The sequence below is a fragment of the Marmota flaviventris genome, chromosome 9, assembly GCF_047511675.1.
Source record: "Marmota flaviventris isolate mMarFla1 chromosome 9, mMarFla1.hap1, whole genome shotgun sequence".
NCBI classification, from domain to species: domain Eukaryota; kingdom Metazoa; phylum Chordata; class Mammalia; order Rodentia; family Sciuridae; genus Marmota; species Marmota flaviventris.
The window spans coordinates 73,319,211-73,336,558 of NC_092506.1; the positions used below are offsets into that span (position 1 = coordinate 73,319,211).

Here is a 17,348-nt window from a genome sequence, read left to right on the forward strand (position 1 = left end):
AAGCAGGTCTCACTGATTTGCTTAGGGCCTCACTAAGTTGCTGAGGCTGGCTTTGAACTCATGCTCCTGCTGCCTCAGCCTTCAAAGCTGCTGGGATTATAGGCATGCACCACCACATCTGGCAAGGATCAGTATTTCTAATAGGGACTAAAACAGAAGCAGGTCTATGGCTAAAGGTGGAGAGGAAAAATCTGGTCTGGGTGCTTGGATACTGGTTCCATATATGAGATCCAAAGCCCAAAGAGGAGAGAGCTTCCATCAAGAGATCAATGCACATCCTCTAGTGGTCAGCAATGGGGCTCCAAGGACAGGACTAGGTTATGGAAAGTACAACAGATCAGGACAGAGTCATCTCTTTGCCCATTAGCCCATCATTTAGAGGGTTAAACAGATGAAGTTCTTGTTTCCAAGATGATTAGCTTAAGAATGAGACTGACCAAAGTGTGCACATTAGAAGACCCATCAGGGAGGAGCAATGAAGGGACAGACTCTAGCTCCAACTGAATGTATCTGAACGTCAACATTTCTTTCCACTTCTGTGGCTGATGCCCCAATCTAAGACACCATCATCTCTTGCCCATCCTTACCCCTCCAGTACAATTTCCACATGCAACCAGAATTACCCTGTAAACCTTCCTATGCTTAAAACCCTTGAGTGACTTCCAGTGAAAAATAAAATCTATCAACCTTACTAAAAATCTTCAGGGCCCTGGAAAAACCTGACCCCTGCTCACCTCTAAACTTATCTCCAGCTGATTCATCCTTTGCTGATGATTGCTCCTTTTAAATCTTGGAAAAGCAATCTCTCTCTTTTTTCTTTTCTTTTTTTTTTTTTTTTGGTACTCCATTCTTTCTTTCCTCAGCAAACTTTCTTTCTCTTTTGTTTCCTTTTTTGTTGTAGTGTTTATGACTCTTCAAAAGAAATAACATTAGCAATTTAAATCATTTTGTAGTACATGTTCTTTTATTTTTCTTGGTAGATTTCATCCCTCAGATTATATATATATATATATATATATATATATATATATATATATATATATATACACATACATACATACATACTGGGTATTGAACTCAGAGGTGCTTGATCATTGAGCCACATACTCACCCTATTTTGTATTTTATTTAGAGACAGGGTCTCACTGAGTTGCTTAGTGCCTTGCTTTTTGCTGAGGCTGGCTTTGAACTCTTGATTCTCCTGTCTCAGCCTCCCGATCTGCTGGGATTACAAACATGCACCACTGCGCTTGGCATGTAATGCTCTTTTAATTTACAAATGAAAAAAATCACAGGCCTGAAAAGGATGGTCATTGTGTTTAAATTTTGATTTAAGAGATCTGGATTCACTTTGAGACTTTTGTGCCAAGTGTGGAAAATAAAAGGCAAATTTATTTGTATGTATACGTATTTTATGAATTTTAGATAGTGGGTTTTTTTTTTTCCTTCTTTCTCTTTCTTGGTGCTGGAGATGGAACCCAGGGCCCTGCCCATGTTCAGCACTGCCCTATCACTGAGTTCTTCCCCTAGCTCCTGTGCATTGGTTTCTTAATTAGCACTGGCTTTGGAAAATGTTGGTGTATATATCATGGTAATTTTTTTTAAGCTGGAATTGAATTCAGAGGCATTGTGACTTTATTAAGTAAATCAGATATGCTTACTTAGTTTTCAAAACATAAATGATAGAGGAATTTTCTACTTGTACAAAAATAAGTGAAAAGTCCATATTTGGAAAAGTATTAGCAGTGTAGTAGTTTGGCAAGGGATATTTCCATTGCTATCATTGGTATTTGCTACAAATATTTCATTTTAAAATAACCTTATGTGAACTCAAAGTAATTCAGTTTAGTTTTAATTAAAAAACATGAATATTTCATTCAAGAAAATGGAGTATCTGAAAATTGGTTAAAGAGTAATACTTTGTGTATTTTTCATTGTTAATGTGATTGATTCACTTTTTAAAGTTACACCTTTTGAGATAATTATAGATTAGAGCATGCAGTTATAAGAAATACACAGAATGATCTTTATATCCATTACCTAGTTTTCTACCATATTACAAAACTATAGTTCAGTATCACAACTAGAATATTAAATATTGATATTCTAAAAAATACAGAGTTTATTTAGACATAAAGAAAAATGAAATTATGTCATTTGCTGGATAATGGATGGAATTACAGACCTTTATGTTAAATGAAGTAAGTCAAACTTAGAAGGTCAAGGGTCATATATTTTTTCTCATATGCAGAAGTTAGAGAGGAAAAAGGAAAAGAAAGGTAGAGATGGATATCATGGAAATCAAGGGGAGATTTAACAACAAATTACATCATTATATACGTACAATATAATGCACCAATAAAAATGTGGGGAAAAAACGTTTCCATCACTAGGAGTGTTCCTTATGCTGCCCTTGTATAGCCATTCCTTCCACTTCCACTTCTACTCCCTCATTAACCCCTGGCAACCGTTAATCTATTCTCTATTTTTACTTTTTAATTTCAAGAAAATCATACAAATGGAATCATAAGAAACCTTTTGGGATTGGCTTTTTCATTCATCACAATTCTCTGGAGATTTACCCAAGTTGTTTTGTGTATCATGGTTTATTCCTTTTGATTGCTGACTAGTCTTCCATAATATGCATGATTCACAGTTTGCTTAACCACTCAACTGGAGGTTATTGGAGCTGTTTCCAGATTGGCTATTACACATAAAGCCAATAAAAACATTCATGTGCAGGTATTTATGTGAACATAAGCCCTCATTTCTTTGGTTTAAATGCCCAGGATTTAAGTTGCTTGTTAGGATGATAGTACATGTTGCTTTTTTAAGTAACTGCCAAACTTTTTCAGAATGACTGTACCATTTGACATCCCAGTAGCAATATACCAATGAACCAGTTTCTCCTCATCCTTACCAGAATTCAATGATGTCATATGTATTTTAGCCATTCTGATAGGTGGGTAGTGAAATCTCATTGAGGGTTTAATTTCTGTTTCCATAATAGATAAAGGTATTGAACATCTTTTCACATGCTTATTCACTAACCATATGTTTTCTTTGGTGATATTTATTTTCACATCCTTTTTAAAAATATTTTTGGTTGTAGATGAACACAGTACCTTTATTTATTTATTTATTTATTTTTATATGGTGCTGAGGATCAATCCCAGTGCCTCACACATGCTAGGCAAACACTCTACCACTGAGCTACATTCTCAGCCCCTATTTTCATGTCTTTTGCCAATTTTCTAATTAGACTTTTTCACTATAGTTTTGATAATACACACACACACACACTCACACACAAATAATACATGTATCGTTTGTGTATATGTGTTTTTGTGTGTGTATGTGTGTGTCAGAGAGAAAGAGAAAGAGAGACACGAAGAGAGAATAGAGGGTCTTCTAAATACCAATGCCTTGTTAGATATGTTACTCAAAAATATTTTTTTCTTTCTACATTCCCCCTCTCCCCACCACTGGGGATTGAACCCAGGGCTTTGCACATGCTAGGGAAATGCTTTCTACTGACCTACAAACCCAACCCCTGCAAATATTTTCTCTGACTATAGCTTGTCTTTTATCCTTATGAAAGAGTAAAAAAATAAGGCCTAATTGATCAGTATTTCTTCTTATGGATCATGCTTTTGGTGTCAAGTTTAAAAACCCTTTGCCTAGCTCTAGATCCCCCAAATTTTCTCCTATGTTTTATTCTAAAGTTTTTATAGTTTCACGTTTTACATTTAAGTCACAGTCCACTTTGAGTTTGTTTTGCATAAGATGAAAAACTGAAATCAAAGTATTTGGTTTTCTGTTGTGTTTTTCTTTTTGCCTAAAGATTTCCAATTGTTCCAGTACTGTTGGTTGATAAAGCTATATTTCCTCCACTGAACTGCTCATACATCTTTGTCAAAAATCACTTTGAGCCAGGTGCAGGGTGCGTGTCTGTAATCACCAGTGGCTCAAGAGGCTGACGCAGGAGCATCACAAGTTCAAGACCAGCATCAACCACTTAGAGAGGTGGTAAGCAACTTAATGAGACTCTGTCTCAAAATAAAAAATAGAGCTGAGGATATGGCTCATTGGTTAAGCTCCTCTGGGTTCAATTCCTGACATAAAAACAAACAAACAAAAAGAACCACAGAAAAACAAACCAGTTTGGAACTGAATAAACATTTCTCCAAAGAAGATATACGAATGGGTAATAAGGACATGAAAGATCCTCAACATAATTATTAGGAACATAGAAATCAAAACTACAATGAGATTCTACTTCATAACATCTAGCATAAAAATTGGGATCCCATATGTCCTTAAGGTTCTTTTCTTTCTTTTTTTTTTCTATTTTCTCTCTGTTGTTCAGATTTTGTTATTTCTATTGTTGTATCTTCCCTTTCACTGATTCTTTCCTCTGTCTCCTCCATTCTGTTGTTGAGTTTTTTATTTCAGTTATTATATTTTTCAGTTCTAAAAATTTCATTTGGTTCTTCTTTGTATATTCTGGTTTGGGGGCTGAGACTTTCCATTTTTTAATTTGTTCCAAGAATGTTCACCATCACTTATAGAAACATTTTTATCATAACCACTTTAAATCTTTGCAAATAATACTGATATATTAGTCACTTTGGCTTTGGCATATATTGATTATCTTTCTTATTTGATTTGAGATCTTCTTGGTACTTGGTATGAGTGATTTATTGAAACTTCAACATTTTTATATTATGTTATGAGGTTCCAGATCTCATTTACAACCTTCTATTTTATTTTATTTTTTTCTTTTATTGATTTTTATTTTTTTAAATACATGACAGAAGTGGAATGCATTACAATTCTTATTACACATATAGAGCATAATTTTTCATATCTTTGTATATAAAGTATGTTACGCCAATTCATGCCTTTATACATGTACTTTGGGGTATTTTTGCATTTCAATTCTTATTACACATATATACCACAATTTTTCATATCTCTGTTTGTATATAAAGTATGTTGACACCCAATTCAAGTCTTCATACCTGTACTTTGTATAATAATGATGTCCATCACATTCCACCATCCTTGTTAATCCCCTGCCCCCTCCATTTCCCTCCCACCCCTCTTCTTTATCTAGAACTCATCCAATCCTCCCATGCTCTCCTTCCCTAACCCATTATGAGTCAGCCTCCTTATATCAGAGAAAACATTTGGCATTTGTTTTTTGCGGGGAGGGATTACAACCTTCTATTTTATTTGGCTCTTATTGACATCATTCTGGCAAGGAAAGTGTGGAAATGCCTGATTATTGACTGGTGGAAGTAGTGTAGGTTCCCTACATGGCTTTAATTAACACCTGAAGTGGGGGAACTTCTCTTTATTGCTGGACAGAGATGGAAGACTCATGTATTTGGGGATTCTAATGTTGGGGTATGAGTTTCCTTGGGCTGTCATAAACGGATTGTCACAAATTGTGTGCCTTAAAACAACAGAAATTTATTCTCTCACAGTTAAAACCAGAACTTCAAAACCAGTATGCTGACACACTGGAAGGAAGGTTGGTTCCTTCTGAAAGCTCTCAGGCAGAAATCATTCCATCCCCTAATTTCTGGTATTTCCCCAAATCTTGACATTACTTAGTAAACAGTAATTCTGTTCTCTGCCTGCATCTTCACATTACCTTTTTCTCTGTGAGTATCTGTGTTTTTTCATGCTGCCTTTTTTTAAAAAAAAAATAATTTTTATTTTTGGGTCTTCAAAATACAGAATCATGTTGTTGGCAAATAGGGATAGTTTGAGGGGTTTTTTTATATTTATATCCCTTTAATTTCTTTATTCCAATAGCTCTGGCTAGAGTTTCAAGTATGATGTTGAATAAAATAGTGAAAGAGAGCATCCTTGTCTTGTTCCAGTTCTTAGAGGGAATGCTTTCAATTTTCTCCATTTAGAATGATATTGGCCTTGGGTTTAGCATATATACCTTTTACAATGTTGAGGTATGTTCCTACTATCCCTAGTTGTTCTAATGTTTTGAATATGAAGTGGTGCTGTATTTTGTCAAATGCTTTTTATGCATCTATTGATGGGATCATATGATTCTGTCTTTAAGTCTATTAATATGATGAATTATGTTTATTGTTTTCTTTTCTTGATTTATCTTAGTCTGGTTTTGGCATCAGGGTGATACTACCCTCATAGAATGATTTTAGAAGGGTTTCCTCCTTTTCTATTTCATGGACTACTTTGAGGAGTATTGGTGTTAGTTCTTTTTTGAAGGTCTTGTAGAACTTGGATGAGAATCTGTCTGGTCCTGGGCTTTTCTTGATTGGTAGGCTTTTGATGGTGTCTTGTATTTCATTACTTGAAATTGATTGTTTCAATTGTGTGTGTCCTCCTGACTCAGTTTGAATAGGTCATATGTTTCTAGAAATTCATCAATATCTCCCAGGTTTTCTATTTTATTGGAGCATAAATTATCAATAGTTTCTAATTATCTTCTGAATTTCAGGAGTATTCATTGTGATATTTCCTTTTTCATCATGAATTTTAGTAAATTGAGTTTTTGCCTAGGGGTTTATCAATATTTTGCTGAGAATGTTCTATAGTGAAGGCTTTCTAGTTGTGAATTCTTTTAACTTGTTTATCATGGAAGGTTTTTATTTCATCTTCAAATTTGAAGCTTAATTTTGCTGGGTATAGAATTCTTGGTTGGCATCCATTTTCTTTCAGAGTTTGGAATATATTATTCCAAGACATCCTTGATTTGAGGATCTGGGTTGAGAAATGATCTGAGATCTGAATTGGTTTCCCCTTAAATATAATCTGACATTTTTCTCTGGCAGCCTTTAAAATTCTATTCTTATTCTGTATGTTTAGGCATTTTTTTAATAATGTGACTTAGTGTGGGTCTGTTGAAATTTTGTACATTTGGGATCCTGTAAGTCTCCTGTTGCTGGGAGCCATTAGCTAAGTAGGTATGACAATTTCCTTGAGCAAGGTCACCTACATGCAATGTCACTGCAAAATGTCAGCAACATGGGTTTAATCAGAAGGGGGGAGATGCTGGGAGCCATTAGCCAAGTAGGTATGACAATTTCCTTGAGCAAGGTCACCTACATGCAATGTCACTGCAAAATGTCAGCAACATGGGGTACGCTGGCAAGGAAATTGTCATACCTACTTGGCTAATGGCTCTCAGCATCCTGTATTTGATCTTCCACTTCATTCTTTAGGTTTGGTAAATTTTCTAATATTATATAATTTAAAAGATTATGCATTCCTTTGGCTTATATCTCTGCACCTTCACCTATCCCGATAAATCTTAAATTTGGTCTTTTCATATTCATGTTCATGTTCTCTTAACATATTCTCTCCATGGTCAACTTTATTTTCAAGATTATATATTTTGTCTTCATTGCCTAAAGTTCTGTCTTCCAAGTGGTCTAGTCTGTTGGTGATGCTTTCCATTGAATTTTAAATTTGGTTTATTAATTTCTTCATTTTGAGGATTTCTGTTTGATTTCTTTTCATAATCTCTATCTCTTTTTTGAAGTGATCTTTCATCTCCTGAGTTTTATCTGATTTCACTCCTTAAATCATCCTTTGCCTTGTAGATCAGTTTAACTATATACATTATAAACACCTTTTTTGACATTCCTTCCACTATGGTGTCAATGGATTCCATTATTGAAGCATCTTGGTTTGTTTGGGATAATTTTTTCCCTTATTTTTTCATACTGTTTTTGTGTCTACCTATCTATCACTGTGGATCTGAGGCAGTACAGTTTCTGTCCTGTAGATTTATAGTGTCCTTGAAGGTTTACAGTACCTTGCCTTTAAGGGGAGACAAATAATAACACCAACCAATGCAAACAATATTTAGCCTTAAACTAAATAGCTCCTACTAAGATGTCTACAGTTTTGTCACAATAAACAAAAAATATGTGTTCAGTTATTGCCTATAATAAAAATGGCAAGTTTGCAAAAGTGTTTACTATTTCAAGTGGTGAACAAAGAGAGAACAGAAGTGGTGCAGGTTGTGATGTTCATGAGGAAGGAGAAGATAGAAGTAAAAAATTATAAAAAGAGTGAAAGAAGGAATTATAGAAGCTGGCTGTTAGAAGGGGAAAAGAGAGAAATAGAATCAAGGGAAACAGATAACTGAGAGTAAATATATATATATATATATATATATATATATATATATATATATATATATATATATATATAAATAATAAAATATATATATTTTTTAAATTAAAATAGAAAAGAAAGTGTGAATAAAATGATACAAAACAAGACTGAAATATATTATTCAGATATCCCAGTACTCAAATAAACTGATGTATGGAAAATAATTGGTTTCAAAAATGGTAGAAATGTGAGAAAAAAAGAAAAAGAAAAGGGAAAAAATGGATCTCAGTGAAAAATTGAACAGTTGTTTCTGCTGGAGTTCAAAAATTTCTCAGCTTCCCTTCTCAGCAGTTATTTGGAGTTTGATGCTTGCTCCTACCCTCGAACTCCTGGAGTTCAGGTGTAGGCTTGGTATGCTCCAGCTTCTTTGCTGAATGTCAGTTGGTCTGGATGTTTTAAGTCAGCATACCTCCATGGACCAGTAGGTGCATGCTGGAACACTTCACCCCAGGAATCTCCTTTGGGTTCACTCATGTGGTGTAGGAACCTGTTCTTAGCCCACTAAATCACTTGCAGACCCCACAATTCCTGTTTCTTTGATTCAGTCTCAAATTCAATCTCTCTTGCCCCCATGCTTCTCTCTCAGCTGGTCCTGAGGGCTGGGGCTGAGCCTGCAGGCCAGTCCTGAAGCTCTGTGCTGGACCAGGTAAGTCTGGTGGCTAAGCAGCATGTGGGGTGTTGAAGCCCAACCATGTCAGGGGCCCAGCTGTTCTCTGTTGGATGGGTCAGGGCCATGCACCAGGATTCAAAGCTGCAAGCAGTGGGCCAGGTTGGGAGCCACAGAGGGGTTGGTGGACTGGGGAGTCAGAGGACTCTGTTGGATGCTGGACTCATGCTGGACCTAGCAGGACCTGGGACCAGGGGATTCTGGGGAGGGAGTCGGAGACCAGGCTGGTGCCAGTGCTGGCCTGGGTGGGCCCCAGGGATCAATGGGTGCCAGACCAGCTGGCTAGGGAGCTGAGAACAAAATGCCCTCACACCCTTTTCCAACCTTCCAACTCTGGGACCCGCTGTCCCATCAGTCCCTGTGAGCCTCAGGATTCACAAGGCTGGGGAGACCCCAACTCTTTCCAGCCTCTCTAACCTGTGCTCATCCAGGCAAGATTCTCCCAGTTTCTAATGTTCCACAGCAACCTAGCTGCAAACTGGGATCTGGGTTTTCAGATTCTGTAGGCTCTGCCATGCTATAGTCCCATGGCTCCTGGATGGGCTCTCAGAGGACAATTGATAGACTCCCGTGGAGAGGTTTTAATTATATCAGATTAATGAGTCAAACAGTCTCTAGTTTGGCTAGGGCAGACTGCCCCTCCAGGTTTTTCAATCTAAGCTCCAGGGAAATGCTGCCTCACGCTAATCCGCCATCTTTGAGCCCCACTTTATGCTGCCTTTTAACAAAGTCATAGTATTATTGCCTACCCAAATCTAGTATGATTGTCTCTTAGCTACTTATATTTGCCAAGACTTTTTCCAATAGAGTCACATTCTGAAGTTCTGAGTTGGCATGAATTTGCGGGGTACCTACCCTCAGGACATACAGGTTTCTCGTCGTTACATCTTCTTGATAGTTTCACTCTTTTTTTTTTTAATTATTACATAACAGCCTTTTTGTCTTCAGTAGCCTGTATTTTTCATAAAGTCTATTTTTTCTTGTTAACATAATTTCTCCAGCTCTCTTTGGGTTAAATGTTTGTATGATACAACATTTTTTCATCTTTTAAACTTTCAGTCTAGCCTGGCACAGTAGTATTTACCTGTAATCCTAATGATTTGGAAGTCTGAAGCAGGAGGATTACAAATTTGAGGCCAGACTTGGCAACTTGGTAAATTCTTAAGCAACTTAGTGAGAACATATCTCATAATATTTTAAAAAAAGGTCTAAGGATATAACTCAGTGGTTAAGCACCCCAAGATTCAATGCTTAGTACCAAACACAAAAAACAATAAATTAGAGTGGGGGAGAATTACAAAAATACATCTATTCTGTTGTTTTTTTTTTTTATTTGCCTATGTAGTTACTTTTATTGGTGTTCTTATTTTTTTTTCTCATGGATTAAAATGACTGTATAGTATTCTTCATGATGAAGTGAATGACTCACTTTACTAGATTTAAATTTTTTTTTAGTTGTACATGGACACAATTCCTTTATTATATTTATTTTTTTTAATGTGGTGCTGAGGATTGAACCCAGTGCCTCATACATGCTAGGCAAGCACTGTACTACTAAGCTACAACCTCAGACCTTCACTTTACTAATTATTGTAGGGCAGGTTTGCCTATGATTTTCTCAGGTTTTATGTACCTGCATATACATAGTAAGATAGCAAGGGCAAGAATAAACTTTAAGCTGATTAAATAAGCAACTTAGAAACATGGATGGGCTATCCACAAGAAGAACTGGTCCATATTTCAAGTGTGAAATTTTTGAATGATGAGCAACTTTCACTCTAAATAAAAGAGGATTGGAATCATTCATGAGAAAAATCAAAGAATAATATAAATTTTACAAGTACAATACTACCTTTCTGTTTATTCATTGATATAGTCCTAGTGCCCAGCATACTACTTGGCATGTGGTAGATGAATAAATGAATAAAGAATACTAGAGAAGACCAGTGTTGCTGGGAGATTGAAAAAAAATGATTTCTGAGGGTTAGCTTTAATGTTCATGAATTCTGATAGGATGATACACTGGTAAATTAATAGCACAATGTTTAAAATGTAAAATTCTATCCAGTGTTTACTGCATTGATAGGTTTGAGTCCTATGTAACCCATAAATCTTTAGAGATATTTTTGTATAATTTATTTGATTAAATGTTTCTCAGTTTGCAAGTCTCAATGTGTGCTTCTGTTTGGGGAAAAAGATGTTAACTACTGTCGATTTTCATGACAGAATGGGCGCTTAAAGGAGGAACAGAATTGGCACATAAAGAACCTACTAAAGGAACTGAGTGAGGATAAGTCAGATGGATTACCAGTTGTAACGAGAGAGGATGTTGAAGAAGCAATGAAGGAAAAATGGAAGTTTGAAAGAGACCAGGAAAAAAACTTGAGAGGTGATTTAAGAACTTAAGAGAATTTTCATGGAAGTGTTAGTTATTTCTTGAATGTACTAATGCTTTTGTCTTTCAATATATTCAAAATGCTGTGAATATATTTCACATGACATCATTCCCACCACAACCACAAACACAGGCGAGAGAAATAACAAAGTAGGCAGAGGTACTGAAGCCAAGTGAGGAGGAAGAATAAGGGCAGTGATCAAAAATGAAGATGGATGAAATCTGACTCTTAACACTGAACAGCATCTGTGAGAGACCACTCTGAATTTCTTCTCACAGTGTGGATTTTTTCTTTCTTTTGTGACATTCTATTGTTTGGTGGGTTCATTGGCTTTAGATTGGTAATGATAAGATGAATATAACAATGGAATACCCATTCCCAATGTCTCTAATGAAGATAAGCCCCACATTCAGATGGGGGATAGAGGCATTAGACTTAGGAAAGGGGAAGTTTGGAGGACATGGATAGAAATGATGCTAGAAGTGGGAGATCAAACACCTAAGACATATTGACCTAGAAAATCATGGTCTTGGGGTAAGCTGGACATGTACAGTTTTAATGCATGCATTTTCTTTATTCCTATTCCTTCATCCTAAACTTGTAGCTGAGATTTCTAAAATCACTTTTGTCAAAAACTCCATAAATAATATGTCTGCTAGGAAGCTAAAAAATATGGAAAGAGACTTATGCACTCACTATAAGAAATATCTAAAGCTGGGAGGCACAACAAGGGACTAGATCTTCCTGGATTTCTCTAGGTTTTTCAGAACACCTACTTAACCAAACACATTGCATAAAGCAGTCACACCACTCTGGATATTTGTTGTTTGGAGTGAAATAGCCTCCAAAGCTAAACATGAAGAAGTAAGCTCTATTTTTAGAGGTCAAAACTGTTCCATAAAACTCTTCCTTCCCAAGTCTCTTTATGGGCAGTAGTGAGGCTATGAGGTGGTAGATAGGGTATTTTGTAAGACTTCTCTCCAAAAGAGTTCTGCATGTGTTTGAAAGTAATGCCTTAATATGTCCCTTGAGTTGGGATTGAGACCTCCCAAAGGATGCTCAGGTCTTCTTGGTGAACTGTCTTCTAAGTGGAGAGGACCCAGTTGAAGAGTGCCTGTTTATGGTTTGGACTGTATGTGTGTGTCATACAAGACCGTTGGCCAAGTTGGATAACTGAGCACAGCAGAGGGAGGGAGGACATATGTGGTTTTCCAAGGAAGAAAGCTTACGAAGGCCAAGGAAGAGAGGGAAAGTGGGAGAACAGATGTAACTGGAAAGAATTTCTGAGGCAGATGTGCCAACTAGTCCCTTACAGTTCATTTTGGTTTGAAGCAAAAGCAGCAGCTCACCTGGGAGCTTCTTAGATTCATGGAATCTCAGGCCCCACCCAGACCTACTGAATCAGTGTGCATTTTTGACAAAATCCCAGGGGGTTCATCCTGTGCACCTCAAAGTTTACAAATTACTGCTACAAGTCTTTTCTTCCAACTTTTAGCTAGGATCGTTCAGGTACAAGGATAAAAATCCAACTCAAACTAGTCTGAGCATAAAGGGAATGGTATTTTTTCATTTCATATAACCAAACCACAGAAAAGGCAGGGTGCTGCTGACTCTATGCAGGGCCTACATGCTATCAGATCTCAGATTTTTTAAAAAATCTGTGTATGTTTGTGTATGTGTTACTAAAAGGGAAGGGAAAGGAGTTTTAAGAAAGTAAAACAATAACCACTACCTCTACCTCTTTCCAATACTTCAGTGACAGCTACTAACCTTCAACTCAGGGGCTGAATGTAGCATAGGGCTCAGACAGTTGCAGTCTGCTCAAATGAGAGAACAGTTGCTCTCTGGGTAATAATAGTAGTAATAATTATTAAATAACAATAATAGGCACTATTTGTTAGGAGATTTTAAAATATATGATCATATATATATATATATATATATATATATATATATATATGGAAAAAAACATGCCTAAAGTCCTTTCAGACCACTGAACCCTAGAACATCCCTTTGGTCTAACTGGAATGCTTCAGTTGCTCAAAAACATTTATTGAGTACCAACTAATTGTCAGGCTCTGTGCTAAGGGCTTTATTTACAGAGATTAATAATATGTGTCTTACCCTTAAGGAACTGTCAAACAGGTTGTGTGTGGTAATGATTCAAACACCCATTAAGTTCATTGGACTGTGTGTTGTATAATGTTTCCTATTAAAAAATATTCAGGCAAGAAATGGCGGCACAGGCCTGTCATCTCAGTGACACAAGAGACTGAGGCAAGAGGATCACAAGTATAGCCTTGGCCACTTAGTGGGACCTTGTCTCAAAATAAAAGTTAAAAAGGGCTGGGATGTAGCTTAGTGGTAAAGTTCCCCTGAGTTCAATCCTTAGGACCCCACTTCCAAATACTCAGCAGTATTATACTCAAGTTTAAAGACTGAATAAAATATCATGTTTAGCAAGTGCACCAGAGTAAATGTTATATGTTTAAAACAGCTCGATATTTATGCATATTTATTTGGGGGAACTCATTTTTCACTCTAAAGTCTTACTAAGTGGGAGAGTAGGAAAAGACATGTTATCATGACTTTCATATGCTATCATTTCACACAAGGGAAATTCAAACTAGTGCATTTACTTACAAACAATTTACTTATAAAAATGACTGCCAAAGACATGAAAAGGACATAAGTTGAAATCACTTTTGTCCAGAGGCATAATGGCCAGAAAAAATGACAATCTACAAATAGAGAATATATATGATATAATGTATTGCACAAAATAGGACCCATGTTAAGCCGTCACAGGACTATTTAAACTTATGGGTTCCTAGGCATATATATCCTTTGATCACAGACCCAAACCACACATCTACTCTATAATTGGAAGCTAATGTTACTTGGCTTTTAAATCAGGAAGAATAAGCAATAGTTTAAAGTTTATATTTCCCAAAATTATATACATAAAATAGTATTTATAAGTTAACAGAATTTTAATGCCAGACCTTAACTTCATAAAACCAGATTCCAAAATATTATTGCAAGGATAATAAAAATGACTTGGTATCTTGATTTTCTTTCCAACAGATATGCGCACACAAATAGGTAATGCTGAGAAACTGTTTCTTGAGAAACTCAGTGAAAAGGAATATTGGGAAGAGTACAAGAATGTAGGGAGTGAACAACATGCTAAACTCATTACATCCTTGCAAAATGACATCAATACAGTTAAAGAGAATGCAGAGAAAATGTCAGGTCAGTTCCAACAAAGCTAGATCAAATTCATTAAAAGACCTTTAGGGGATATATATTTGGTGGAAGAAAAAAAAATGGGTACTTCTACATGAATCTCTGCTATGAGCACAACCTGCATCAAGGGAATGCAAGTGAAATATCTCATGGAATGGGGAAGGTGGTCCTCTGAGGCATCCATAAAAACATTCCCATGAAAGAGGGCGTCAGCCTCTATCCAGCTAGGACCAGGAAATGAACATGAGTTTTGAGAAGGTATCAGTCAAGTGAGACCTCTCTTTCCCTTCACCATGCTCCCCTCTTTGCTTCAGCCCTGAAATAGGAGGCTTGGGAGCTCAAGGCAGAGGAAACACAGCAGTCCCAAGCAAGGAAAGAGGAATAGCCATCATTTTGAATGAACCTGAATGTTTTGTTTACTACAGTACACTGGACATATTAAGTTCTTATTAGAGGACCTTTTATTACCACAAAGGAACAAAAATTTCATAGAAATTGCCATATATTTTATCAAGAGGAAGTCACTAGCCTCATACAATGAATTTTAAAGGAAGAAAGGAAATAAAATTGCTTGACTTCCCATGGGTCATGCTTGTTGAATGTGACACTTTCATTGAGGAATGGGAGGACATTCCTTCCATTGATTGAATATAGAATCAGAAGGCCATTGGTTCAGTGGTGGCTTAACAGATGGTTCCTCCTTATCTTTGAAGATTTGTGATTTATCCTCTTGAGGCACTCCTGATTTGCTCTGTGGGCTTGTCCATATTCTCTTCTTGTTTCCCATGGACTAATTCTTGCAGTGTTCTCCAGCCCAGCTTCTGAAGAGAAGCCAGGTGTCTTTATTTACCTAACTAAAAAACAATCAAAGACCTTTGTCCATGACTCCTCATGGATTGCTAGTCAGCCCCAAAATAAACTCTTTGGTCAACTGTCCCAACTTGCTTTATTTAGTAGCCATCAATGATCCCTGACAGGGGTAGGGGTGGGAAAAAGTATTCAGGACTACTTTTATGAGATTTAGCCAGAAGTAGGAGTTGGGAGATTGGGTATAGAAAACAGGCACTGGTATATCCTGTGATATATAGGTCAAAACTAGTTTTTTCCCCAAAAGAAAAAAGAAACTTAGCCCTGATAAGTAATTACAGTCACAGAGTATTTTGTACTTTACTAGGGGCACAGGACAGGGATCCTTAAAACTTTTTTGTATACTAAGAGTGAGTTAAAAGACTTGGGTTCAATACGCAAGACCCTGGGTTCAATCCCCAGCACCACAAAAAAACAAAACAAACAAAAAGACTTGGGTTCAAGTTCATTTATAAATAAATAAATATTATATCCTTGAGTCTTAAAATTTCCTTCTCTATAAAATGAGAGTCCCCAGGTGTTCTCCAAGATGATTCACCGTTCCAATTTTGCTTTTCCATGTAATCCTTTTAAGTTCCTTACAGATTAATTGGGCCCACTTTAAAGATGTGAAAAAAGAGGCTGAGAGAAGTTAATTGACTTAACCAAATTCACATACTTAGTAAGTAGTGGAAAAGGATCTTTGAACCTAGGTGCATCAGACACTAAACTCACATCCTTCAAATAGGCCTCCTAGCTCTGTGATCCAGTGAGGCAGGGATGGCTCTCTAATACCAACTGTGCCTGCAGAGTTGACTGCTTCTGCTCAGTTTCTCCAGAGGAAACTGAAAGGAGGCCCCACCCAGGAGAGGATCAGCTCAATGAAGTTGTGTCATGCCCAGAAGTGAGTGACAGAGCACAAAACTCTCAGCAGGCATGGAGGAGTAAACCAAAGCAGAGCCAAATACCACAGGGAAGTCAGAACAATGCAGAACAAGCTTTAACCAGTGTGATTTGTGGGCTTGTCCCTATTTTCTTCTTGCTTCCCATGGACTAAGGTCCAGGTTTTATGGTTTCTTTCAGATGTTAAGATTGTAAAATCCATTACAGCTAAACTCCTGTTCCATTGCAACTTTTAGGTTGATTGTTGTTTTGTTAGACCTAAGTTTCAAACTCAGCCTCTGAATAGTAGCCACATTAGACTGAGCATCTGAGCAGCCAGGAGTCTCACAGCACAAAGTCATAATCTTCCAAGCTCCCAGTTGCAGTGTCGCGAACTTTTATGAAAAGGAGACTTCTGTATATCCTTACTCTCTTTGGCTATCTTCACAAATGAGTGGTTAGTAACTGTCTCTCAGCTACAGAAAGCATCATCCAAATCACAAAAGATAATAGATTTTCACAATTTGTGCTGGTTATATTGTTTTTAAGAAGAAAAACAGTCCATAGAATGTTAACTGGGGTTTGGAACAGTTATCAATGTTAATACTGTTTCTTCAGTATTAATGTGGCAATAGAGCTATAGCTCTGGGTAGTCTATTTTTTATAATTTACAGCAAAAAGTTCATTTTTTTCAATTTTTTTTTAGTTGTAGTTGGACACAATACCTTTATTTTATTTATTTTCATGTGGTGCTGAGGATCGAACCCAGCACATTGCACAACCCCACTGAGCCACAACCCTAGCCCCAAAATAGTTCATATTTAATGTTATAAAGGTCCAGGTTTTATGGTTTCTTTCAGATGTTAAGATTTTAAAATCCATTACAGCTAAACTCCTGTTCCATTGCAACTTTTAGGTTGATTGTTGTTTTGTTGGACCTACGATTCAAATAAATAAATAAATAATATTAACCTGATGAGCTTGGGCTTAAATTAAAAAAAAGAAATTCCAGGGCTGGGGTGGTGGCTTAGTTGTGGAACTCTTGCCTCACACATATGAGGCCCTGGGTTCAATCCTTAGCACCACATAAAATAAATAAATAAATAAACAAACAAACAATAAATGTATTGTGT

At 36.6% G+C, this 17,348-nt stretch overlaps 1 protein-coding gene across 1 annotated transcript in view; it reads left to right on the top strand.

Moving 5' to 3' along the window:
- Ccdc83 (coiled-coil domain containing 83) overlaps positions 1 to 17,348 on the top strand; it is a 55,586-nt gene that overhangs the window by 17,896 nt on the left and 20,342 nt on the right. The window contains exons 4-5 of the mRNA XM_071616565.1: positions 11,069 to 11,231; positions 14,326 to 14,493. Coding sequence (XP_071472666.1) covers positions 11,069 to 11,231; positions 14,326 to 14,493 — 331 coding nt within the window. The remainder of the gene's footprint in view (positions 1 to 11,068; positions 11,232 to 14,325; positions 14,494 to 17,348) is intronic.